Raw genomic sequence first — 26780 nt, 5'->3', positions numbered from 1 at the left:
TATGTACTTTAGAATTATTATTGCACTTGAGCACTTTATTACTGTTATGATTTTTTAATTATATTTTTTCAGTACTGGGATTTATACGGTATACAGTATATTATTTGAGGAGTTTGCGCTGCTAATTGCAATTTGCAATTTATTTATCCATGGTTTTTCACCCCTAGAGGCTTGAAGCAACAGCAGTCCAATAATTTGTTAGTATTATTATTTTTTGTATAGTTTGGCACGGTGTGTTTACAACTCACTTAATATATTTGTGATATTGTGTTCAAATGTAGTTTATAGGTAAGCTCTCATGAGCAGGGTAAACAAAAATGACAACCACCCCAATTGTAGTTGCACGACACATGCAAATGTTGGAAGCCGATTTGCTTTGTCAAGATCACTATAAGATAGTTTGGTCCTAACTCTAATAATACTGAGATAAACTGTGAGCAATCTATGATGTGATTGACTAGTATTGCTGCTAGCACTATGCACTCCCCTACTGTGAGTGTGAGATAAATAAACAAATGATAATTTGGTCCTAACCCTAGGCTATGAGAATCTCCATATTGGAGCATAAATACTAATGGATAAATGAAAGTAATTGTAATCTCTTACATTTCACTTAGATATCCAACAAGTAAAATGGAACTCAGGTATTTGAAAGAGCGCAAATAATTTAAAGCTTTATTCACCAAAGTTTTGGTGGGGCTGCCCACCTCTCAAGGACTGTCACCCACTGAAACGTTGGTGAGTAAAGCTTTGGATTTTTTATGCTCTTTCAAATTCCTGTGAGTGTTCCGAGCTTCATGTTTACTTGTTGGATATCCCTTACTGTGTGCACCCAGATTGTGGTGGGATCAACAGCTTTAGATTAGATAAATATACATATATTTCAATCCAGCTGCTGAATTGTGTAAGTTTAATAAAAAAACACAAGATTGATTTATTTTCCACTTACTGCACTCTCCTTCAGATCAGTCTGACAACGCAGAACAAGAGATGAGTAGTCGGCCTTCAAAGTCCAGACTAAGACAGCATCTGTTGCATTCACGTATCTTGCCACCACATTTGTAGGACTGATGAGGCGAACTGGTAAGAGGTAAAGTGGGATATAAAAATGATGACAATTATAATCTGGAAAACTGTACATGGTGCCCCTACACCTAATACTGTAAAAGCAACAACATTAGGGGATATATATATATATATATATATATATGTAGCGGACCCCCAGAACCCCCTAGGGCCTAGTGATGACCTTCAGAGGCAGAGAGGGGCTACATACCTCCTGTGGGTGTGGATTGTCAGGCATTGTGGGTAGTGATGCAGGTAAAATAAATGATGGGCGCCAGTCACTTTTATGCTGAAGGAACAGGATAGTTTATTTCTTCTCAACAGGTCAAAAATAAACTGAGGGAGAGAGGGGTAGGGTCCAGGACACCCTTTAAGAACAGTCTATTAGGCAGACTCCCATTGCAAAAGACAGGTACTCAGACAGCGGTACAGGATAACAGACCTTGAGAATCATTAGGTATCCATAAAACTTCAGATTGATCTGGGAGGCAATCTCTCTCCACCAGATTCAATCCCTTTTTGTGGTCTGTACTGTCTGGACAACTGTCCTCCATCAGAAACAGGCAGGTTACTCACACAGGTTGCTGGATGTCTGTGGATGATCTTTCCCATGTGGGTCGCTGGCTCTCCTCAGCAGAATCCCAGGCATGTGACCAGGCCTCAGACTTCAGACCTTGCCAGCAGCAGCACAGCAATACACACCCTCCCCCAAGGGGGTCCGGGCGGGAAGAGACCGATTATTGGACCTCCCCCCTCTTAAATAAGATCTCCCAGAATGCCGTAGTGACACTGTATTTGGCTGAGAGACCCATGGACATTAACAGTTTGTTTAACTGTAATTCTCACACTAGTGTCAGAGGCAACAGTGCCACCTACTGACGGAAGGGAGAAACGCAGTCAAACCAGATTAAGAGAGGAAGTTCAATTAACCACAGTAAAATTACAGCCAGGCTAGTTAAGGCCCAGCAACTAAATTTAACAGCAACCTTGCATTAAAACAAGGGTGCTACATATATATATATATAGTGTACATATAGATCACAGCTATCTAAAAACAATAAAAATAGGTAAATATTTCATATTTATTAACATACAATTCACATTAATGCACATTTCTTTTTAAATGTAAATAGTGGAAGCTCCTGACTCTGCTGGAATCTTGTCTGAGAAAGTGAGGGTTAGCACAACTAACCAGGTTCTGCAGTACTGTACATGGGCTGACAAGGACAAAATTGACAGGAGGAGAGAGCAAAGCGAGCAGAGGGATGACTCATCAGTGTAATGCCACCCCATCACTGTCCAGTCAGTGGACTGCAAGCTGGGGATGGGTTTCTGACCAAGCAGTGCTGCAGTGAAAGTCTAGTACTGTTTGGAATCACTGGCCACACAGAATGACAAACCTTTGGCAGGTAAAACAGTTTGTTAAAGTGGATGTAAACCCTCACATATACCCAGTGAAGTGAACAGCCTCAGATGATACACAGAGATGAGACAAATCTCCCTACATAGGTTTTACATGTTTATCTGCTGTCTTCAGCTTTCTATATTCTTTAGAAAGTGCACATTGTGTTAGAATTTTTTATTTCCTCTTTCAGCACTGGGTGTGGAGTCTTGGCATACACTGTGTGACAGCTAATTGGAGGAAAGGCACCCCCTCCACATAGGCAGAGGAAGGAAGAAACTTGCAGAGCTGTGATGTGAATAGACCAGCTCTCTTCTAAACTATTTAGAGCAACCTCCCTGACACAAATTTCCAGCTGCTTTTATCACATGTGTCGGAGAACTTGTCAGTAGTTATTATGCTGACAACAGAGAAACAGAGCAGCAGAAAGACATGGAACTTAGGGCTTTGGAGAGAGGTAAGTAAACACCACAGATATATGTGCCTAGGTCAAATTTCATAAATTGGGTTTACATCCAATTTAAACAAAAAATGTGAATTTAGTAGAATCCCTCTTACCTGAGCATTTATCACCCCAGCACTGCCCCGTCTCCTTATCCTGATAGAATATCATCATGATAGTGGACAATAAGCACATTCCCAGGCACTGTGTCAGTGCTGTGTATGACTTACACAGCATGTGGGGGGGAGGGGGGATTAGGGGCTAAATCTAAGCAGGGCCGCTGATAAGGCAGTACAAATGGTCCTGTTGTACTGGGCCCAGGCCTCATTAGCTTAACAGTGGGGCCCAGAGCAGCTTTGCTGTTCGTTTCTGCCTAAATGAAAAAAATAGATTTTACTAGACCACGCCCCCACTCTTACTTGCTTACCAGGGCTTTAATTACATTTTCCGGTCCCCCATCACATCAATAGAGGTGGGAGCAGACAAGGGACTTTTGCAATCCTGAATCTATATATATGCAAATATTGACCATCAGAAAGTCTCTATTTGTATGACTACTAAAAATCCTAGATATAAAAATATGTGCTTGCCTACAGCAGCCTACCAGATCCCAGCTGTCATTTTTCCCAATAGAGGATATATATTGGACAGAAGTCTCCAGATAGAAGCTTTGGACAGCAAAACATTTGTTCTACTGTTTTATAAATCAGCACTTTCCGTAATAATGACCAGGATTTCTCTCTTAACGCTCCACTCTGGTCATCCACTCCACCACAAACCACAGAGCCAGAAGTGTTCCATAGGAAATGGTTCTCTGGTCTGCTTCACACCGGGATGATTCACATTTCACACTGAATCACCTCTTACCACTACCAGGGAAAGTCTACTGTCCTGCCAGAATACCCCGTGACCAGTTTTCACTCTGGGGTTGATTTACTAAAGCTAAATAGGCTGGGGTGAAGCTCTGCTGACTTCCATCATCCAATCATGTAAAAGCAAAAATACATTTTGTTTTTATTTTCCTTGGAGGCGATTAGGTAATCTTTGCAATGTGGAAAATTCCCTTGCCAAGTGAACAGCCTATTTGCCTTTAGTAAATCACCCCCAATGTATTTTAACCACTTGCCAGCCACTCTCTAGCAGTTTTACTGCTTCACTGCGCAGGATCACATATACAGTGCATTGCGAAAGTATTTGGCCCCCTTGAACTTTTTGACCTTTTGCCACATTTCAGGCTTCAAACATAAAGATATAAAACTGTAATTTTTTGTGAAGAATCAACAACAAGTGGGACACAATCATGAAGTGGAACAAAATTTATTGGATATTTCAAACTTTGTTAACAAATAGAAAACTGAAAAATTGGGCGTGCAAAATTATTCAGCCCCTTTACTTTCAGTGCAGCAAACTCTCTCCAGAAGTTCAGTGAGGATCTCTGAATGATCCAATGTTGAACTAAATGACTAATGATGATAAATAGAATCAACCTGTGTGTAATCAAGTCTCCGTATAAATGCACCTGCACTGTGATAGTCTCAGAGGTCCGTTTAAAGTGCAGAGAGCATCATGAAGAACAAGGAACACACCAGGCAGGTCCGAAATACTGTTGTGGAGAAGTTTAAAGCCGGATTTGGATACAAAAAGATTTCATAAACTTTAAACATCCCAAGGAGCACTGTGCAAGCGATAATATTGAAATGGAAGGAGTATCAGACCACTGCAAATCTACACCCGTCCCTCTAAACTTTCAGCTCATACAAGGAGAAGACTGATCAGAGATGCAGCCAAGAGGCCCATGATCACTCTGGATGAACTGCAGAGATCTACAGCTGAGGTGGGAGACTCTGTCCATAGGACAACAATTAGTCGTATACTGCACAAATCTGGCCTTTATGGAAGAGTGGCAAGAAGAAAGCCATTTCTTAAAGATATCCATAAAAAGTGTTGTTTAAAGTTTGCCACAAGTCACCTGGGAGACACACCAAACATGTGGAAGAAGGTGCTCTGGTCAGATGAAACCAAAATCGAACTTTTTGGCAACAATGCAAAACGTTATGTTTGGCGTAAAAGCAACACAGCTCATCACCCTGAACACACCATCCCCACTGTCAAACATAGTGGTGGCAGCATCATGGTTTGGGCCTGCTTTTCTTCAGCAGGGACAGGGAAGATGGTTAAAATTGATGGGAAGATGGATGGAGCCAAATACAGGACCATTCTGGAAGAAAACCTGATGGAGTCTGCAAAAGACCTGAGACTGGGACAGAGATTTGTCTTCCAACAAGACAATGATCCAAAACATAAAGCAAAACCTACAATGGAATGGTTCACAAATAAACATATCCAGGTGTTAGAATGGCCAAGTCAAAATCCAGACCTGAATCCAATCGAGAATCTGTGGAAAGAACTGAAAACTGCTGTTCACAAACGCTCTCCATCCAACCTCACTGAGCTTGAGCTGTTTTGCAAGGAGGAATGGGCAAAAATTTTAGTCTCTCGATGTGCAAAACTGATTGAGACATACCCCAAGCAACTTACAGCTGTAATCGCAGCAAAAGTTGGCGCTACAAAGTATCAACTTAAGGGGGCTGAATAATTTCGCACGCCCAATTTTTCAGTTTTTTATTTGTTAAATAAGTTTGAAATATCCAATCAATTTCGTTCCACTTCATGATTGTGTCCCACTTGTTGATTCTTCACAAAAAATTACAGTTTTATATCTTTATGTTTGAAGCCTGTAATTTGGCAAAAGGTCGAAAAGTTCAAGGGGGCCGAATACTTTCGCAATGCACTGTAGGTAGGTAGCGGGCGCAAGTACGTGCCGCTAGCGGCTCGCTCTTGCTGTGACTCTACACAGCCGGAGCCAGTTAACGGGTCCCACAGACTCAATGTCCATTGGCAGTTCTTTTTTTTTTTTTACCAACTTACCTCTCTCTGCTAGAACCACAGCAGCTTGTATACTTTTCTCGCCCATTTTATTTTTAACAGTCAATGTGAAGTTATAGATTTGCTGGTTGCTCGCAATGGGCCACGTACAATTTTCTCTAGAGCAAGAAGCCGACCTTCCAGATAACCTTCATTAAGTAAAAAACAAACAATAAAACATAATGAGTCTGAGTCCAATAAATGTTTATAAAGACACGTGTGAATTATTTTATTAGATCATATCTTTTTGTGTATAACTTCCTTTTGTCACCATCTTTGGCATACAATGATAACTGTTATGAGCAGAGGTCACCATCAGTAAAAACCGCATGTCACAATAATTACCAGATCCTGAGATATAAGCAGCGGAAGTCATTGTGGGGAAATAAATTTCACATTCCAGTCTTCTAACTTAACATTCAAGTGACTCAACCACACAGGAAACAATCAGAAACTTTCATAAGAATACGGGTCTATATACTGGGATAAAGCAGACCAAAAGCCAATATTCAAGTCTAGCTCCCTTGCGCTCTTTGCTCATGTAGAGGCAGCCAATCATTGCACCTGCTGCACACAGATCCTGTCCCCTGCCGTGGCTGTGACCAAGAAGAACAAAAGTCATCTGGTGGCCAATACCAACATGATTCATAAGCCTAAAAGGTTAATATTTCAGGTAGGGGCATTGCTAGACCCTGGCACCCACAGCATGTGCCCTCAGAACTTCTATCGAATCAATCCCTTTGGTGTTCTTCATGTTCTGTAATCTTGCCAAGTCATATTTCAATCTTTGCTGAATGTTGGGTCATACCTTCACTAACTGTACTTTTACATCCTAGTTCTTTAGACAACTCAGTTCATCCACCCAATGCAATAGAATGACCGTTGGGCGCGGGGCACACCGGGTATTTTAGAATCCACAGATATGGTATATTATATACCAAATCCAGGGGCTCAGCTGCGTTCTTGGGCTTAGCTTATGTTTCACACAGGGCCGGCCCTACCATGGGTCCCACTGGGTCCATTGGACCCAGGCAGCACTTGGAGAGGGGCAGCAAATTGACTCCCAATCATTTTTTTCCAGCAGTTTTGTGTGTCATGAGTTTTCACCACGTTATGGGTTTTCATTTCCCCATCTCATACTGCAGCCCGTAGAGCAAACTGATGAGTATGAGGAGGTGAAGTGTCTCTTGCATGATCGTGGTGTGCGCAATGACGTTGGACATTCCATCTGACGCACTCCATCTCACGCAGGGTAGGTTGGATCTTCTAGGGTGGTGGCAGACACAGTAGTGACAGGAGGACTGAGGACAGACAGTGGGTGTTTAGTGGACTGGTCCGGTGGTGAGTTATGGGAGAAGATAACGGTATATATAATATTTTCAAAATTTTATATTTATATAAAATAAAGGATGTGGGGGGCCTTTTGTTGGGTGTGATTTGTGGGGGGCCTATTGTTGGATGGGGGGGGAGGGGCAGCATTTTATTCTTGGACCCAGGCAGCACAATGTATTGTGCCAGCCCTGGTTTCACAAACTATAGTGCAAGCAGCACAATATTTAGGACACATAGGGATTGATATAGTAAAGTCAAATAGGCCTATTTGCCTTCACTAAACCAACCTTATAGCCTCCATCCTGCAGTACACTGAACATTTTATGATCTCTGCTTCACCCTGAGGTACCAGAGGAAATTCTGAGCAAAACTAGAGTAGTGCTACCCTCACAAGGGCCACTGTCCAGAGGTTCTTTCCCTAGTCAGAGCAGGTAGCCAGGCACACAGCAGCATCTCATCTGCACAGGTTCAATGACCAGCCCAGGGGTATTCCTTTTGCAATTTATTACTCAGTAACTATTAACTTGGAAGACCAGCAGGATGTTAGATACTTCAAAATGCTTGGTGCACAAATTGCAGAGGACTCGTCTCTACCTTAAAGCTGCATGCAGTACTGTATCCACCCCAGCTGTGGACCAGGGGGATTGCTGAAACGGTTTTAACAAAAATGAGATGTGATGGTCTAGCTTCTGGCAGCTGCAGGACCATTAAGCACTGCACACAGGGGGAATTTTGGCTATAATCCCAGACCCTGGCGATAATCAGCCCAGAGACATGACCTCCAGCAGAGTAGCCCACTTTCCATTCCAGGAAGAGGGGTCCAAAAGCAAGTAGTCCCCTTATGGGCCATACACACTATAAGATTTTCTGAAGACTTTTTCCTTTAGATTTACCAAAACCATATAATAGAGGTCAGACCTAAACACTTTCAATTTGTATGCAATCTGGCAGGCCCTTGCACTACATAGAAAAGGTAAATCTGAAGGAAATCTACCAACAAAAGTTGAATAGTGTGTATCCATATACCTCGTACACACATACCGATCGTCGGCCGACCGATCGGCCGTCTTTTGTCCAGGGCTGTCCTGTCCGCTGAAAAGTGCAAAAGACTGCACACAAATTTTGTCGGCCAACAACAGCCGACTGCAGAAGTGATGTCATGTGATGGTTAACTTTCCGTGTCTTTTTTCTTCTCTGAGCATGCCCAGTCTTGCAAATCTGCTGATTGTCGGCCGAATTCTGTACTGACTGGCGAACAATCGGCCGTTCTCGTGTTGGCCAACAAAAATTTTAATGCCTGCACAACAGATTCTGTTCGGCTGAAAATGCGCTGTCGGCTGTCGGAAGCATCATACTAACAAGCCTACAATTGGCCGATCGGTCGTCGGCCGAATATTTACGGCCGACGATCGGTACGTGTGTACGAGGCTTTACTCTTAAACTTCTGGCTCTATCTCAACAGGGGGGGAAGACAACAGACTCGCCAGGGCTCCAGCCTTTTCAACAATAACCCAGCCACCATTTGAACACACCTTCACAGGGATTAGCTAGGAGCTGCTAAATAGGCCGGGAATCTGTATCCTCCTCCTAAACTGAGAGTGATACACCAGCATGTGGCTGCCTAACTGCTTAGCAGGCAGCCGTGTTTTTTTTTTTTTTTTTTTTTTTACAAATCACTGATTTTGACTTGATTTCAGCCAGGCACATTATTTGGATCTAGAAAGTCTCAGGGCACCCTTGGACACATCTAGGGTGAAAAGTTGTCATGATGAATAGAGCTCATGTCCCTTTTTTGTTCTCCTTATCACTACTCTTTGACGTCTCCTTTGACCTTTTTTTTTTTTTCTACCAAAGTCCCTTGCTCTTCCATTGTACCCTAAATAGTTTCCATCTCTCATGTCCTAGGTCCAGGCACAATCTATCTTTCTGCATATTGTTTTTCAGTAACAGACAGGAAGCTTCACAAACAATTTGTGACCTACGCTGACGTCTAAATGTCCCTTACACTAAAAAACATTTTCTACTTTTGCATATATTCTCCCCAAAGCACAATCAATTAGCAGGAAGTGTAGCTGCAGGACTAAGACAGGGGCACATGACTGGAGACTTTTGGCCAGTACCCCAGGTGATAGGTTCATGAACACTCCTGATTTCAGTCTCTTGTAATTCCCTGTACAGCGGTACGCAAACTGGGAGAAGGGAGGCGCAATAGGCCAATTAGGTCTCCTCTGCCGGTTGCTGCTTCTTTACTGCCCAACCACAGGGTGGGGGCAGGAAGAAGACCTAGCCATGTTGTCTTACTGTAGTAAAGAAAAAAAGCATCTGGTTACCGAACTGGCTGTACTGTATTGTTGGACTGTGTAAATGTCAAGACTGGATGGACAAAAATACAGCTTAGTAAGGCAACTTCCATACATGTATTTTATTAGTATATTTAGCAGTTTGCCTGTAGTTCAGCTTTAAAATGTATCTGCTGTATATTATAAATTCTGATAAATGGTTAAAAGAGTTGACAGCCCAGCTATAGGTTACCCCCATAGAATGGCGCCCTCGGCTATCGCATTAGTAGCACATAGCTAAGGCTGCTAAGCATTATCCCAATAAATTCCCCAACCCCCCCCCCCCCCCCCCGGTAGTCTCTTCAATTTACCATTCATGCAATACATATTTTTCAGCAAGGTGACCATAGAAGTTATAAATAGGCCCGGGCCTCCAGGTGCAGTGGAACCTCTGCAAGTCATTTGTTTCACAGGAAAAATTCTTTGGCTCTTCAGGTGGTCCTGTAAGATTGATAAAAAAAGCACATGTAGGTTAGATTGCACAGTGTGTTGCAGAGAAAATGGGGAAACAATGAAAGAGCAGAGTGATGACTCATAATTGATAAAGTTTATTCACTGTCCAGTCAGCAGTGGGGATGTGATTTTGACCAATCCATTCTGTCCCTGCCTGAGACTAGGTATGTGTGTTTAGGGCATTCAGCTTGAATGAACATGACAGCTTCCTGCACCAGCCCCAACCTTACCAACCAGTGACATCACTTGCCCATTCTCTTACATGCTGGGAATCCCCAGCAACATAAGCAAAGGAGTGGGATAGGGGGTGACTTCATTGCTGAAATATGGCCACTCATTTGGGGAGCTGTTTTACGACAAGTGGCTGTTGTTGCCTTAGGGTCGTAAGGTTTTTTTTTTTTCGGCAGGTGTAGTTCATTGTGATTGACAAGGATAGATCCCTGGGCAACCTGATTGACGATGGATTTATATTGTGGAACTTTTTTTGTTAAGGTAAGAAACTATGTGTGTTTTTATTTATATGTTACATATGTAATCAGGTAAAGACTTGGAATGCCACTCAAAGCTGAAGGCTAGCAGGTGTCCCTGCCATTGTTCAGAGAGGGGGAGCAAGCATCAAAACACTAATCCAGAAGCGCACACATGTGTGGGGTAAGACACCACTTAAAACCGACCTCTGTGACTAAGCCCCGGTGGACGGGCAAAACGCATCAGAGGACAGGTATCCACATTTGAAGCATCGGGTCAGTTTTGGGCAGCGTCTTACCTCATACATGTTACGTATGTTACATTTTTTGTACATAAGTAGGGTTACTATATACCCCTTAGTCATTCACATAGGGACGCCCCCTTATTTTTAAAGAGGATTTCCAAATTCTGATCAGATCCTCACCTCTATTGGGCCAGGGTTGTGGCTTAAGACATGCAGTGTGGGGGTCCCCCCCAAATTATATACCAGACTTTTCGGGTCTGCTATGGTTTTTAAGGGGAGGCCCTAAGCAAAAATGAAGAAAAAATGCATACAGCCCCCCCCCCAAAAAAAAAATCCATACGCATATCCCAGCATGTAGCCTGGCAGGACAGAAAAAGGGAGGATTCGCACAAACCCCCCCCCCCTTCCTCCTTAACCATACCAGGCCCTATATCTCGCACCCCTGGGAAAGCACATTTTCTTTGTGTTGATGAGGATAAGATCCTCCTCCCCACAACACTGGCCCAGGGGTCATGGGGTCTTCCAGTGAGTGGCTTATTGAAATCTGAAAGACCCCTTTAACAATAAGGGGCCTCCAGATACTGTGCCCCATGAATATGAAAGGGGCGCATAGTAACCCTGCTCAGTTACAAAATAAAAAAAAATATAAAGTGTAAATAATAACAGTTTTTTCCTCTCCTCTCCTCACCCCACTCCTCTCCTCTCCTCCCCCCTCCCCTCTCCTTTCCTCCCCCCTCCCCTCTCCTCTCCTACCCCCTCCCCTCTCCTCTCGTATGGACTTTGTGGAGTAAAATACTTACCTGAAGATGCTCCTCCCCCTACTCTTAGTAAAAGCTGCATTGATTTACACACTGTAAAATCTAGGGAGAGAGCTTGCAGGTCAGTCTTGTATCTTTTCACACACTAATAATTTTGAACATTTAAAAAAAATATTTTGCATGGCCACAGGGTCAACATATCTTGCATACGTCAGGAGAAATCTAGGCCCCTCCTTCTCGGCTCCCTCGGCTACAGACGAGGATAGAAAAGGGGACATGTGACCAGAATTTCAACAACAAAATAGGGGTATTTACCATGTAACAAAAATAAAAGCGAAAACACTGCACTGCTTTGATAAGAATATATTTTATGCTAAAGCAATTTGGGACATTTGAGGTAACAATCACTTTAATCATGAGCCCCAAAGCCCACCAACCCAATGAAAGAAAAAAATTATACTGTCTTATACGGTCTACTGACACATGTCTACTGACAGCTGTGGTAAATGACAGCTGATATAATCTAAGGGGTGAGGTCTCCTGGGAAAAGCCATTACCCAGTGACATCACAAGTATCCCCGTGACAGAACTTTTAGGCAGTAATGCTAAGGGCATGTTTTCCAGATTTAAAACTGGCCCTTCAAATCAGAACTGCAGCAGTCAAGTGGAGGCTGCAATACATTGATGACATAACTTCATATAAGTACACTTACTGCTAACAATGAGAACGGTTCCAGTCTGTCTTTTCCTGCCCATAGAGTCCACTCGGCAGATAACATTATCTCCATCCGAGCGAGTCATTGGTACATTTTTCACCGTAATCACAAAACTTTCTGTTTTCATCTGTTGGGACTGGTTCTGATAACGTTCCCTCTTATAGGTCATTTCCTGGACTTTCTCAGAGAGGCCGGGCAAGCAGCAAAAACTAACTTCAGAACCCTCCTGAACAATTTTCTCATGGGGATAGATAACTATGTTATTTCTGGTCTCCTTGTTCTTTCCTGGGAAAATAAAGGGCGACATACGATGTAAAAATTAGACCACACCTATTCAAAAGTGAATTTGAAAACAATAATATAAGACAGCTCAAAGGAAGAATCGTACATTTTTCCATGACCATACAGGCATGTCAGAAAAGATCTGATAATCCAAAGTGATAGGAAGTTTTAAATGTAAACCTTGGCTTAATCAGTAAAACTCATGTCAAGCTTGTTACAAAAACAACTCAGATTTATTCATTACCACTTCCTTATATGTTCTCTTCAGTATTCGAATAATTACTAGTTTATTCTTATTTGTAGGATCTGTTTTTTAAATTCTATTATGCTCCTTTTTTGTCCATCTGTTGATTTTGGCATTAAATTTAAAAAAATATATTAAAAATATATTTTAAATATTACAAATATTTTTTATATTTTAAAAATAAATAATTTAATAATATATAAAAAAAATAATACTAATAATAAATAATAAAATGATCAACATAATTAATAAAAACAATGATACTAATACTTTCTACTCTGTGTTGGATAAATTACTATGCTTACCATTATACCATGCTTTTAATTTCTATCACCAATTAAACTCCAAATGTAGTGATGCCTTTTTGAATCTGTTAATAAACTATCCACTTTCTTCAATGGTGTAAAAGGTGAGGGGTTTCTTAAATTAGTGTATTCTACACTTCAGGTATCCTTCATTTATGGTTGTCTCCTTACACATTTATTAGATCCCTGTGAGACAGCAAATTTTAAACCTTTTATAAATACCTTCATACTATTCTCCAATAATACTCTACTTCTTAAATTATATCACTTTTAATAATACATTAATTAAAGTGGTCCTAAAGCCTCAAGGTTTTTTTTACCCTAATGCATTATATGCATTAAGGTAAAAAAACCTTCTGTGTCACAGACTCGCCCCCTCACCCCTCACCCCCCCCTTTATACTTACCTGAACCCCATCACTATTCAGCACTGTGCATGAGAGCTCCAACTCTCCTGACTGTTTCCAACCTCCCTGGACAGATCGATTGCAGCAGGAGCCAGTGACGAGGGAGCAGGAGGTGGGGCTGAGTTCCTGTGTCTGTGTCCATGGACAAAGCAGCGGGGCTCAGGAACACACTGGCATGAGTGCCCCTATGGGAATCGGTTTCCTATTGGGGGCACCAGCAAAGAGAGGAGGAGACAGGAGCGCCAGCGGGGGACCGAAGAAGAGTAGGATCGGGCCACTCTGAGGGAACAGGTAAGTATAGACATGTTTGTTATTTTGAAAAATTCCTTTACAACCCCTTTGCGCCGACGGAACACAAATATGTAGCCTCAGCTTGAAGGGGTTGTACCGGGGTGATGCCCGCAGCTAGAGGCATCACCCAGCATGTTGTTTAGAGCCGCCGGTCTGCTTTCTTGTAATGTCAACTGATGCGGCTGAGCAGGGGACACCCCCCTCCCGCCGCCTTCCGTGGCACGCCCGGGTCTCCTGTCCCACCAGTAGACCAGAGCAACCAGCCAGCATGTCTGCCGACTGGCAGAAGACCTGAACAAAGCCGGATTCAGCTTTGATCAGGTCTCCACTGTAGACACCCGGAAGCAATGTCATGACATCCCTTCCGGTTACTGGAACCTTAAAGGAGCTGGATTATAAAGAAAAGGACAGTATTCAAAACAGCCAAACTTGGCTTTTTGAATCCTTTTAAGTGCAGAGGAGGGGTTTGGGGTCTTTTTAGACCCCAGCTCCATCCATAAAAAATACCTGTTACTGCCTATTACTGTCGAAAGGGATGTTTACAGTCCTTGTGACAGCAACAAAAGTGATCAATAACATTTTTTTTAAAGGGACAGTGTAAAAATAAAAAAAATAAATAAAACCAATAAATAAAAAAAAGGCTCGCAGAAGCGAAAGCATACGTAAGTCAAGCCCGCATATGTAAATGGTGTTCAAACCACAGATGTGAGGTATCGCCACGATTGTTAGAGCAAGAGTAATAATTCTAGGACAAGACCTTCTCTGGAACTCTAAACAGGTAACTACAGTAAATAGATTTTTTAAAGCGTCACCTATGGAGATTTTTAAGTACCAAAGTTTATCACCATTTCACAAGTGTGCCCAATTTTAAAGCATGACATATTAGGTGTCTATTTTCTTGGCGTAACTTCATCTTTCACATTATACAAAAAATTGGGCTAACTTTACTGTTTTTTTTTTTCATGAAAATGTATTTCTTCCAAAAAAATTGCATTTGAAAGACTGCTGCACAAAAACCGTGTGACATAAAATACTGCAACAATCTCCATTTTATTCTCTAGGGTCTCTGCTAAAGATATATATATATATATATATATATACATAATGTTTGGGGTTCTAAGTAATTTTCTAGCAAAAAATACTGATTTTAACTTGTAAGCAACAAATGTCAGAAAAAGGATTATGCATGAAGGGGTTGAATAGATAACCTGATGTTACAGTCTATTATAAAAAGTCTGAAACAGCTGTATACAATTTGGAATAAATGGCTCTATAAATTTGCACAATACACCAGTGGTCCTGGATGTTCATCCTGTCATTTGTGGCATAAGGCAATGATTTGCTCTGCCTGCTGTCTCAAAATAATGAATATTATGCCTATTTTTGGGATATGTGACAGTATGAGACATGTGAATAACTCCTGTTTAGGCCTCATTCACACTAGGTGTTTAGTCCCAGTGTATGAGACTTTGGTGTTTTGGTGCAGGCAGAAGGCACAGGTGCATCATCTAGTCCTGCTGCCGGTAGTATGCTGGACAATACACAGACAATGTACTAACATTTAGGGCGTTATGTGTCAAGAAATGAATGCCTGGAACACTTGCTTGAGCACATTCTTCCCTGGGTGCATACTGCCATGAATGTTTGTACCGCTTGGCGCACTGTCCAGCCTCATCCAGCCACAGCAGCTTTCAGCCTCTCCTAGAGTTTTACAGGTTGTCAGTAGCAGGGCTGAATGCTGCACCTGTGACTTCTGCCTGCACCTAAACGCAGGATTCTAATGAACAGGGGATAAGCGCCCATTGTGAATGAGGCTGAGTCTATAGGAGGGCTTTACTGCTCTGTGCACTGTTTTGGTTGGAAGGCTTTTTGATTGCTTTAGTCCCTTCTCACCATAACCTGTATGGTTATGGTGACAAACTCATTCAGGACAGGGGCTTTTGGAGGGGACTGCAGGTTAGCCCCTTGCCTACTGACTATGGGCCCTGGCTTGTGAGGGAACACTGCTCTTTGTGGGGTGTGTGCTGGGGGTGTGACGGGAGTTAATTTGGCTGGGGGGCCCGTGGAACACAGCTGACCTTAGAGAGGTTGGGAAATCACTCTCTTGGCTCCCTAGGCCCTTCCTATGTTTAAGTCACCCTTTGCTTATTACAGGGTGACCAAGAAGCCCAGTCTGGCCTGCCCAAACCAGACTTCCACAGACTGATTGGCTATGAGAGCTCCATGCACCCTGCTGGGACAAACTTAAGGCCCGTACACACAATACGAAAATCGGAAGGGAAATTTCGTCGGACGAATGATTTGCCGATTTTCGGATTGTTAGTATAGTGCTTTTGACAGCCGATTACGAATTTTTGGACGACAAAAACTGGATGTGCAGGCTATAAAATTGTTATCGTACGTCAACACAATGTCCGATTTTTGTTTAATTAGTACAGTTTTCGTCCGAAAAAAAATCGTAAGAGTAACACTAGGCATGCTCAGCAAAGAAATAACACATACAAAACAATTCAACACATGACATCACTTCTGAAGTTGAATTCTGTCGTACAGGAATTTTTGTATGAAAATAACCTCTTCACTTTTGACATCAGACTAGCATGCAACAAAAATCGGATGACAGATCTTTCGATATCTGATCGTGTGTACAGGGCTTTACAAACTATGTGGAATTTTGTCAAGGAGGCTGCCATGATGGATTGACTCTTTCGAAAGAGTCGAAAGTGGCCTTTCAGTTGTTTGGGAACTACAATTGCCATCATGCCTAGTCATGTATGTAAATGTCAGAGTTTTACAATGCCTCATGGGACGTGTAGTTCCGCAACAGCTGGAGGCTGTAGTTTGGAGATCCCTGTCCTATGTGATCTCTCTTGGTCCTGTGTGGACTGAAGTGACACATGATTAAAGTGTTACTAAACCCACAACAGTAAAATCAGTCTGTATATGCAGTAAAGCATCCTTGTTATACTCACTGTGAAACCTAAGGGGTTAACCCTCTGTATTGTGTAAAAAGGCTGTTTGATCCTGTATGCAGAGATTATCCTCTTCTTGCATTGTCCCCATAACATGTCCGGATAATACAGAGTTAATGGAGTCAGGCAACACATACTCAGTTTGGTGTGTTTTGCTAGAGAGTTTTTTTTTTTCTTGGGAGAGTGCATGCGATCAGCACAGAGCCAATCAGCACTGTCCAGACAGAGGGTCGGGATTCCTGCATCCTGATAGGACAGTTCAGTACAGTATGAAAACTCCTCCTACAAGCTTTAACCAGGCACTGATAGAAGTCACAAGACTGCTAAATACTGCTGATGAGAAAAGGTATTTAGCAGTTTATATTTACTAAAATAATAGAATTTCCATGCTTTGTGTACAGTGGAGACCAGATATAGTGACTGCAGGCTTCTGGGTTTAGTAACACTTTAAACCAAACAGATCCTGCTCTTTTAGGTGAGAGGGAGAAGGTGTGTTCCTCCTGTCACTCATTCAGCAATATGTGTAAATTGATGTCTCCTGCTCTATTATATAGCATAACTGACAAAGAGTGGAGAACATTAATGCAGAGTCCTGGGTTTAGTAACACTTTAGGAGACATCAGTACGTACAAGTCTGCACTCACCATAATGGGTCTTCCACAGGCTCCAGACACTCCAATGCTGTTCAGAGGGAAAACCGTTCCAAAACACGGTGCTACGAATACGGAAAGAATGGGAGTCACATTCTAAAGGCAGCTCAGAATCCCACATCCAGATGAAGGATTTATCACTTCCAGAGAGACTTGTGTTGTAATATTCCTGGAACAACAGAGCAAATTAACAACAGAAATTTAAATTGGACTTGTCATTATTTACTACAGAATATTTTGCAAAGAAGCTAAGAACTGCCTGAGCCCTGCGTGTTGTATCAGTTTGAATTGGTTTTACGTTCCCACTTTCACATATTCTCAAAGATTTCAACTACCTACAAACTTCAATTCCCTGTTAACACCTCATCGTTTTATAGCTTGAAGCTCGAAGCTCCAAAATGCTGGAGGAGAAAAAAATTATTCTTTATAGAGATGGTTAACATCTCCACTCCAAGTCGCCTGAAGCTCAAAAAAGTTCTGGAGCTTTTTTTGTAGCTCAAATTAGGCAGATTAGAGCATTTTTGTCACATTTTTATTCCCATAGAAATAAATTAAAATGCGTCATTTGCTCTTTTCTGTGCGCATTTGCATGCTTTTGCGTGATTTTCTGCTCAAATTAAAACATTTAAAAAATAAAATAGTAATAATATGCAAATAAATAAATGGAAAATAAATACACAAATAACTAAATATCAGCATAAACAAATAATAAATAAAATAAATTAATTAAATATTAAATAATGTAATTATTATTATTATTAATAATAATAATAATAAACACCTAAACCCAAACAAAAAAAACTATTAATATGAATAATCTTTATAATAATGTATTTATGCATTTTGTGTTGGGTTAGGGTGTTTAGTTATTTATTATTATTTTATTTTTTTAAAGGTTAGGGATTATTTATTTATTATTACTTTGTATTCATTTATTAAATATATGTATTATTTATTTATGATTATTTTTATTTATTTGTGTTTCTTTTACATTTATTTATTCATTTTTTTTATTATTGTTATTTTTTTTTAGTAGTAGTAGTAATAGTATTAAAACCCTAACAAAAAATAAAATAATAACAAATAACCCTAACCTATAATCCTAACTTTAACCTAACGTTAACTGTAACCCCTTACCCTAATGGAAAAAAAAAACAATAGTAATTAAAAAAAAAGAAATAAAAGCTAATGGAAAAGCTAAAAAAGCTGAAATACCTAGAATCAAATAATGCAACAGATGATAATGCTATAGCTCAAAATCGTGCATAAAAATGCACAAAAAAAAGCCAGGAAAAATGCTCAAAGATGCTACGCTCAGGTGTGAATGCAGCCTAAGGGCTCTTTCACACGGTCCGCCTCCGTAGGCGGATCCGTGTTGCTCAGCGGGGATCGATCCGCGATCCCAGCTGAGCCGGCGGATGACAGCTCCGTCTCCGCTTGCAGAGCGGAGAGGGAGGTGTCTCAGCACCCGCTGCCCTCTATGGGGGATCGGATGAGAGCGGACCGCTTGTCCGCTCTCATCAGATCCGCTCCGCTCCGATTACTGAACGGATGGAAAAATAGGGTTTCCATCCGTCCGGATTTCACGTGGAGGTGTCTCCGCTGACACCCGCTGCCCCATAGAGCTGCATGGAGGATCCGATCAGATCCGCCTAAAAAACTGACAGGCGGATCTGATCGGATCGCCCGTGTGAAAGACCCCTAAAAGAAATACCTGGAGTTTTCGAAACAAAATTGCAATATACAGAATACTATTATAATAATTTAAAAATTCTACTTTTTTTGGAGGATTTAGTAAGCACATCCATCCCCATATTAAAGTGAAGAGGTCCTTTTTGGAGCAATGAATCCCAAAAAGCTTGTGTAGCAATTATAGATGTCACATGAGAGTGGATTTATTCTTTACACAAACACAGAACGCCTGCGCTCAGCTGTCTGAATAACACCAGAATATAAACCATTGTACTTACATCATGAATGATGTTATTTTTTATGGATCTTGCAACTTGGATGTGAAAAAAAACATTTAATCCAGAAGAGTAGACTGCGTCACCGAAGTCCCATTCTACAACCAAGCGTTGCTGCTGGTGGAGGTCAGGGTACACCTCCAGATTCCGAGGGGGAAAAAACGTCTGGGGCTCTAAAACATTAAAGAAATTTGTGAGAATGGCAGAATACATTGAGATTTACTTACTGGCAACATGTAATGTCAGTATTTCCCAGAGCAAAGGGGGAAAACCAAGAAATGTGGGGCTAGATTAAAAAAAAAAAAACACTAGGCAATATATGAGAGGTGAAAGAAAATAGGTGCGCGAACCTAAAATAATGAAAAGTGAAGTGAAAGCAGCACTGAAATATAAATTAAACGTGAAAGGATGGCAATATAGAAAACATTACCAAAGTGCGCTAAACAAATAATGAACCAATAGTTCAAAAATACAAGGATGGTGTCCGGGTTGGCACCAAAAACATATGCATTCAATCCAAACAAAGTGCAAAAACTATAAAAAAGTCTTTCTTTTCAAATTGGAGTGAAGGTGAGGGAGTGTTGGGAGGTGGGTGGGGCCTCGTCCCAAAAAATATGATCCAAAGTGGTTCTCAGTGGCCTGATGTACACATGTGGACACCCAGTGTTAGGAGTGGACTCTTACCACAATGTGGAGAGATGTGAGCATGTGCTATGTTGTGTCCAGAAGTCCCAACTGGTCAAGCTGGCAGGGATGGCTCTCGGAATGGACCGGAACAATCAGCTGCTTCCAAAGTGGGGAGGGATCTGTAGGCTTCCAAGCAGGGGGAGATGCCAAGACAGAACAAACCCAGAGAAAAGAAGAGGACTATAGTGCATTACCTTCGACTTTATTTAGGAACTGAATGAGGATACACTTACACAATCCAGACGAACAAACAGCAAATACAGGGCGGTCGCGGATGTCTGCAGTACAAACTGGGACCTATGACAGCACGGCTGGCTCCCCCCGACGCATTTCCACTAACAAGTCGGCTTCTGCTCCAATCCCAGAAGCCGACTTGTTAGTGGAAACGCGTCGGGGGGAGCCAGCCGTGCTGTCATAGGTCCCGGTTTGTACTGCAGACATCCGCGACCGCCCTGTATTTGCTGTTTGTTCGTCTGGATTGTGTAAGTGTATCCTCATTCAGTTCCTAAATAAAGTCGAAGGTAATGCACTATAGTCCTCTTCTTTTCTCTGGGTTTGTTCTGTCTTGGCATCTCCCCCTGCTTGGAAGCCTACAGATCCCTACCCACTTTGGAAGCAGCTGATTGTTCTGGTCCATTCCGAGAGCCATCCCTGCCAGCTTGACCAGTTGGGACTTCTGGACACAACATAGCACATGCTCACATCTCTCCACATTGTGGTAAGAGTCCACTCCTAACACTGGGTGTCCACATGTGTACATCAGGCCACTGAGAACCACTTTGGATCATATTTTTTGGGACGAGGCCCCACCCACCTCCCAACACTCCCTCACCTTCACTCCAATTTGAAAAGAAAGACTTTTTTATAGTTTTTGCACTTTGTTTGGATTGAATGCATATGTTTTTAGTGCCAACCCGGACACCATCCTTGTATTTTTGAACTATTGGTTCATTATTTGTTTAGCGCACTTTGGTAATGTTTTCTATATTGACATCCTTTCACAATATATAAGAGGGAATTAAGAGATGGTGAAACCCCCCGCCCCCCCCCCCCACACACACACATCATCCCCCCTCTCTTTACCACTTCTGGACCGGAAGGATTTGCCTCCTTAATGACCAGGCCATATTTTGCTCTACTTTAACGAAAAATTGCGCGGTCATGCGACACTGTACCAAAATAAAATTGATGTCCTTTTTTCCCCCACAAATAGAGCTTTCTTTTGGTGGAATTTGATCACCTGTGTGATTTTTATTTTTTTGCGCTATAAACAAAAAATTAGCAAAAATTCTGAAAAAAAACAGTGTTTTTCACATTCTGTAATATAACATTCTCAAAAAACTAAATAAATAAAAATCTAAATTTTTTTAGCATTTTAGGCCAATTTGTTTCCTGCTACATATTTTTAGTAAAAACAAAATCGCAATAAGCGTATTTTGATTGGTTTGCGCAAAAGTTATCGCGTCTACAAACTACGGGAAAGATTTATGTCATTTTTATTGTTTTTTTTTTTTACTAGTAATGGCGTCAATCTGCGATTTTTAGCAGGGCTGCGACATTGCGGCGGACAGATCGGACCCCTAACTGACATTTTTGACACTTTTGGGGGTACCAGTGACATTACTACAGTAATCACTGCTATAAATATGCACTGTTACTGTAATAATGCCATTGGCAGGGAAGGGGTTAACCCTCTGGGTGATCAATAGGTTAAATGTGAGCCTAGGGGAGTGATTCTAACTGTGGGGGGGGGGGGTGGCGTGGCTTCTGAAATGACCATAGAGACATGTGATCCTATATAGAAGGATCACAGGAGCTCTGTGATCATCCCAGGGAGAAGAATGGTCAGCTGTGTTTACAACAGCCGACTGCCCTTCTCTCTCAGCGGGGAACGATCGTGGGTGTCAGGCGGCAATCGGAGCCGCCTGCCCACTGCATCGGCTTCCCCGTTGCCGACTGGGGGCGGGAGCGCGCTGCCAGCGGTGCGTGCTCGCCCCTAGCTCCCTTTTCGCGACCGACGTAGACCTACGTCGGTTTGCCTGGGGGAGCCACACTGCCGCAGTAAATAGGCGGCATGTGGTTGGCAAGTGGTTAACGTCCCCTTAAATCCCCCCTTTTTTCTCACATTTTTTCTCTCCTAATCTTTCTCTTTTCCCATTCTCCCCACCACATCGTTCACCTATGTAGAGGTTTCCTATGCATGCACCACATAGCACATATAGACCAAAGACCTCCCCGATACTCCGATATCTCAAAAGAAAACCCCCCAAATATTTGTCCCGCCTCTTCCTCCACTACATCAAACCCCAATATTTCCCGCACAGCCAACTTTGTCAGCTCTAATCTTGTATTTTGACTTGGGGACACCCATAGATTCCCCTATGACTACATCTCACCCATACCATTCATATAAAGACCTGGCAAGTCACACAAATATCTGCCTTTATATAGAAATTTATAATGAGCTTTAAAGTCTCACTTGCTTATTGATATAAGCGCCGGGTTCAACCCCCCGCCCTGTTGAGAGGGACCCTTCCTCATCTCAGTTGGTTAATGCATGGTTACCGTATTGTCATCAGCTGTTCTGCTATGTTTTACGATTTTTAATGTACGTTTACTGTTTTTGCTGACTGTACAATGTTATTTTTCCTAAATAAAATATATTATGGAAAAAAAAAAACACAAAATACACTGTGCCTAAGGCGGGCTCCCGCATCACATTCAAATCGCAGGCAGCTCACACTGCCATATGCCAATCGCTGGAGGTGTCAATACAAAGTTAATGACACCCCCAGATCAGTTCGCATATCGCAGTGCGAAACGACAGTTTGGACATGAATCTGATCGCATTGGTGTGAACCACCATGTGATCCAATTCTGCTGCGGACCCAAAAAAGGGTCCTGTGCGTGTTCAGTCCGAATCAGATGCAAATTCAGCCATACAATCTGTATACAATATGTATGGCTGAATTTGCATCGCACAGACATCCCATGTGATTTTCAGAGCAGTGCATTGTGAATCATATGCGATGTCTGACATCGCTATAATGTGAGCCGGGGCTAAATGTCACAAGCAATGCACAAATCAGTTCAATCAATTGCATCACAATATATGTATGTACAGGGCTTTTTTTCTCAGAGAATAGGTGCCGGAACTCCCTCTTTCTGAGTCAATCCCCCTAACCACCTCCAAGCACTGTTTCTTGATTCCACCCCCCACCCGCCTCTCAGTATCGCCCTTTTAGAGAACATAGAGCCAAGTACCATTTCGTGGTGCTAAGTAATTTGTATGGCAACCATAGACCCCCCCAGCAACAATAGATGTCCCCCAGCAACAATGGACCCCTGCAAAAAAAGACCACCCCAGCCCAGCAATAGACCTTGAGCACCATGCAACAGATCTCCCAGCAGCAAGCATCAATAAACCCCACCCTCAACAGCAGAAGACAAGCAACAATTGACCCCCTTCCCCAGCAACATAAGCACCCCCCCCCCCCCAGCAAACAAAAACAACAGATGTCCTCAGCAACAATAGATCAACATGCAAAAAAGATCCCCTCCAACAACAATAGATCCCCCAGCAGTCAGCATCAATAGCTCCTCCAGCACACCCCAGCACCTCTTGTCATTACATACAGTACATTCAGTACTAGAGGTGCCGGAACTGCGTTCCCCCGCTTTCCCTGCTGAAAAAAAGCCCTGTGTATGTATATATGTATATGACCAGCCCAGAGATGCTTAAATGGCTCTGCTAAATTATACCTTGGCAGCTCTTTATTGCCAGCTGAAGAATTATGAGAAGCACATAGATATTGCCATGAAGCCCAGCAGAATGGTCCATTGATTGAGAAGAAATGGTCTGGAATAAAGAAAACATAGTTGACTTTAGAGGAAATCCCCAAATGAACGACAACTGGATTTAGAAACATTTTTTATTATTGGTATTTATTAATAATATTATTATTATTATTATTAGAAGTAGTAGTAGTAGCTGTTCTAGTCATATTATTTTTTAATTACTTTTTCATATGTATGCTGTTGTATATGTACTTATTTATTTTCAATCTACTGTACATTGCTTGACTGTCAGTTCATTAAAAACTAAACTCTGGCCAGAAATAAAAGGTACACATTACCGCAGCTCTGTAATGAGCAAATCATCATCAAAGCTGAATTCCAGGTAAGGTCATTTTTACATAGTTGCATTGAGCTTTGCCCAGTGTAAGTATGTTTGTTTCATACCGGTGGGATCCGTGTGGAAGATGGAAATCACTGTAACGCAGTATCACTGTATCACAGTATCAAGTATCACTGTTACTGAACACAGAAGGTTTATTGCTTGGCACAGGCACCATTCAGGGAACATTTTGCATTTTCACAATGAATGCAAGGCGTTCTCTGATTGGAAAAAGGTGGAGCGGCAGGGAGGTGACCTCACCTCCTGTGTTCAAATGAATGGGCTGCAAAATCGCACCTCACTGAATCGCACAGGAATGCAGACCCCGTTCTTGTGTGATTCAGGTGTGAATCAGCCTTAAAGATATCTTAAGGTCTCATTTATCTTTCTTCTAAAATAACAAACATGTAATACTTACCTGCTCTGTGCAGTCGGGGCCTTCTCCTCCTCCTCTCTTCTCGGGTCCCTGCCCCCCCCCCCCCGTTGAGTGCCCCCAATTTTTTTCTTTCCCTTTCTCCCCTCCCTTTTTCCCTCCACCCCTTCCTTTCTTTTTCCCTTTCTTTCCTTTCCTCCCTCCCCCCCTTTACCCTCATCCCCCCACCCTTCCTTCCTTCCTTCTCCCTTTTCCTTCCTCTCTCCCCCCCCTCTCGTCCCTTTTTCTTTTTTCCCTTTCCCTTCTCTTTTTTCTGTTCCTCCTTTCCTTCTGCTTCTTCCCCTTTCTTGTTGTTTCTCCGTTTTTCTTTTCTCCTCTTACCTTATAACACCCCCCCCCCTTTTTCCTTCTTTTTCTTCCTTTTTTGGTGATAGGCTCTGGCGCCTTGAGCCGATCCCCCCTCTTTATTTTTCATTGGGGTCATTCCCATTTATTTGCTTGTCAGAGTTGATAATGGCTTCATCTGTGCTTCAACCTTTTATTTCCATTCTTTTCTTAGATAAGGAATTGGTTCATCTTTATCTTCCCTGTTGGGTGTGATTCCCACATTCGCCAGGATAGGCGTGTATCCTTTTGGTGTTCCGTGGGTGGACCCTTTCCGGATAAGGGCATGCACTGGGGTTTTACCACACCTTTATTTATAGTCACATAATATATGTATGATACATGAGTTATATAATTAATTATGGTTATTATTCTATATTGCAGCATTTTGATGTCAATTTTTGCTCTCTTTATGGTGTACGTTTAGTAAACTGAGAAGTTTTCTCTCAGTAGACTTCTCGGCAATTCTCAGAGAAAAATTATCAACTCTGGCACCCAGTTTAGGTGGTCGAGAACTTCAATTCTCAAAGGGTGATCAGAGTAGAATTTTTTTCTCTAAAAACGGTCATGATCCCTGTATAACTGGGTGGACTGCCTGTAATCTCACGAGATTTTGTGAGATTACAGTGCCGCCAAGTTTAAAAAGTGAAACCAAAGTTTAAAAGCACTCGTAATGACATGTTCTGACACATGAAAACTAACTGAATATCTATCTATCTACACACACACACACATATACAGTATATATACATACAGTGTATATACATATGTACATACAGTATGTATATATATATATATATATATATATATATATATACACCAGTACATACAGTATATATATATATATATATATATATATAGTATATATATATATATATATACACCCATACATACATACCATATATATATATATATATATATTATATATATTTTTTTTAAATTTTGAACCCACTGGTGCTGATATATCAGAAGAAAGAAGTCTTCTTCCTCTATCACACAGCTTCTCCCCCTGATTCTCCACCTCTGAGCTGGGGAATCTGGAATGGAGATATTTCAGAATAACGGCTGTGAGATCTTCAGATCTCTCTTTTCTAAACTGGCCGTTTGTGACAGAAACGGTCATGTACTGTGATGAGAAGAGAAGAACATGTTCTCTGCTCCTCATCTCAGCAAACTAAACGGTAACTCATCAGAGATCATTTGTGATCCTCAGGATCACGGCTTTTCTCTGTTTATTAAAAGTACACCTATGTGTGCTATAAGCTCCTGAAGAAGAGGTGAGTTTTGTTCCGCAAAACATGTTGAGTGTCCAGCATCCAGATGGTGTCAACCACAATAAGTAACGGATATGACTTTAAGGTCATCCCATATGCAAATAATTTTCATTGAGCAAATAGACACAAAAAAATTACTTTTTAGATTAATATAGTATGTGTCTTTTTTTTATATATTTTTGAATAAAAATCTTTTTATATATAATATTTGTGTGGAACTTGTATACGGTACCATTAAAGTCCATATATGCCTCAATTCACACTCTCTCTTTTGCCTTTAGAACCACTTTAAGTGATCTGTTAAGCCCACAGTGTATAAATTGATGACAGTATCTCTTTAAGATATCAGCCACACAGGGAGTGTGTTGTTTTCATTGAGGCATCTGACTCATAGACTTGCATTATGAAAGGGAGCAGTAAAAGTGCAATCGTTATGTAGTACTGCATAGGAGTGGGTGTGTAATGCGTAAATTTGGCTGCCCCATGTACTATAATTCAAAATGATTTCAAAACTATACATAGAAACAGAAGACATTCAGGCCCCGTTCACATAGGGGCGACGCTACTTGCAGCGCGCCGCGACCTCGGAGCAGCCGCCATGGACTTCATAACATTGAAGTCTAT

The 26780-nt window shown here is 41.7% G+C and overlaps 1 protein-coding gene across 1 annotated transcript in view; it reads right to left on the bottom strand.

The window, feature by feature from the left end:
- OSMR (oncostatin M receptor) overlaps positions 1–26780 on the bottom strand; it is a 107237-nt gene that overhangs the window by 50335 nt on the left and 30122 nt on the right. The window contains exons 2-8 of the mRNA XM_082264846.1: positions 23711–23807; positions 19265–19434; positions 17289–17463; positions 12142–12429; positions 9817–9946; positions 5838–5983; positions 950–1080 (exon numbers count right to left, since the gene is read on the bottom strand). Coding sequence (XP_082120972.1) covers positions 950–1080; positions 5838–5983; positions 9817–9946; positions 12142–12429; positions 17289–17463; positions 19265–19434; positions 23711–23789 — 1119 coding nt within the window. The 5' untranslated portion in view covers positions 23790–23807. The remainder of the gene's footprint in view (positions 1–949; positions 1081–5837; positions 5984–9816; positions 9947–12141; positions 12430–17288; positions 17464–19264; positions 19435–23710; positions 23808–26780) is intronic.

The sequence above is a fragment of the Pelophylax lessonae genome (genome assembly GCF_965119305.1).
Source record: "Pelophylax lessonae genome assembly, chromosome: 1".
NCBI classification, from domain to species: domain Eukaryota; kingdom Metazoa; phylum Chordata; class Amphibia; order Anura; family Ranidae; genus Pelophylax; species Pelophylax lessonae.
The sequence above is the reverse complement of the archived record's forward strand: the minus strand, read 5'-3'. Positions and strand labels throughout refer to the sequence as shown.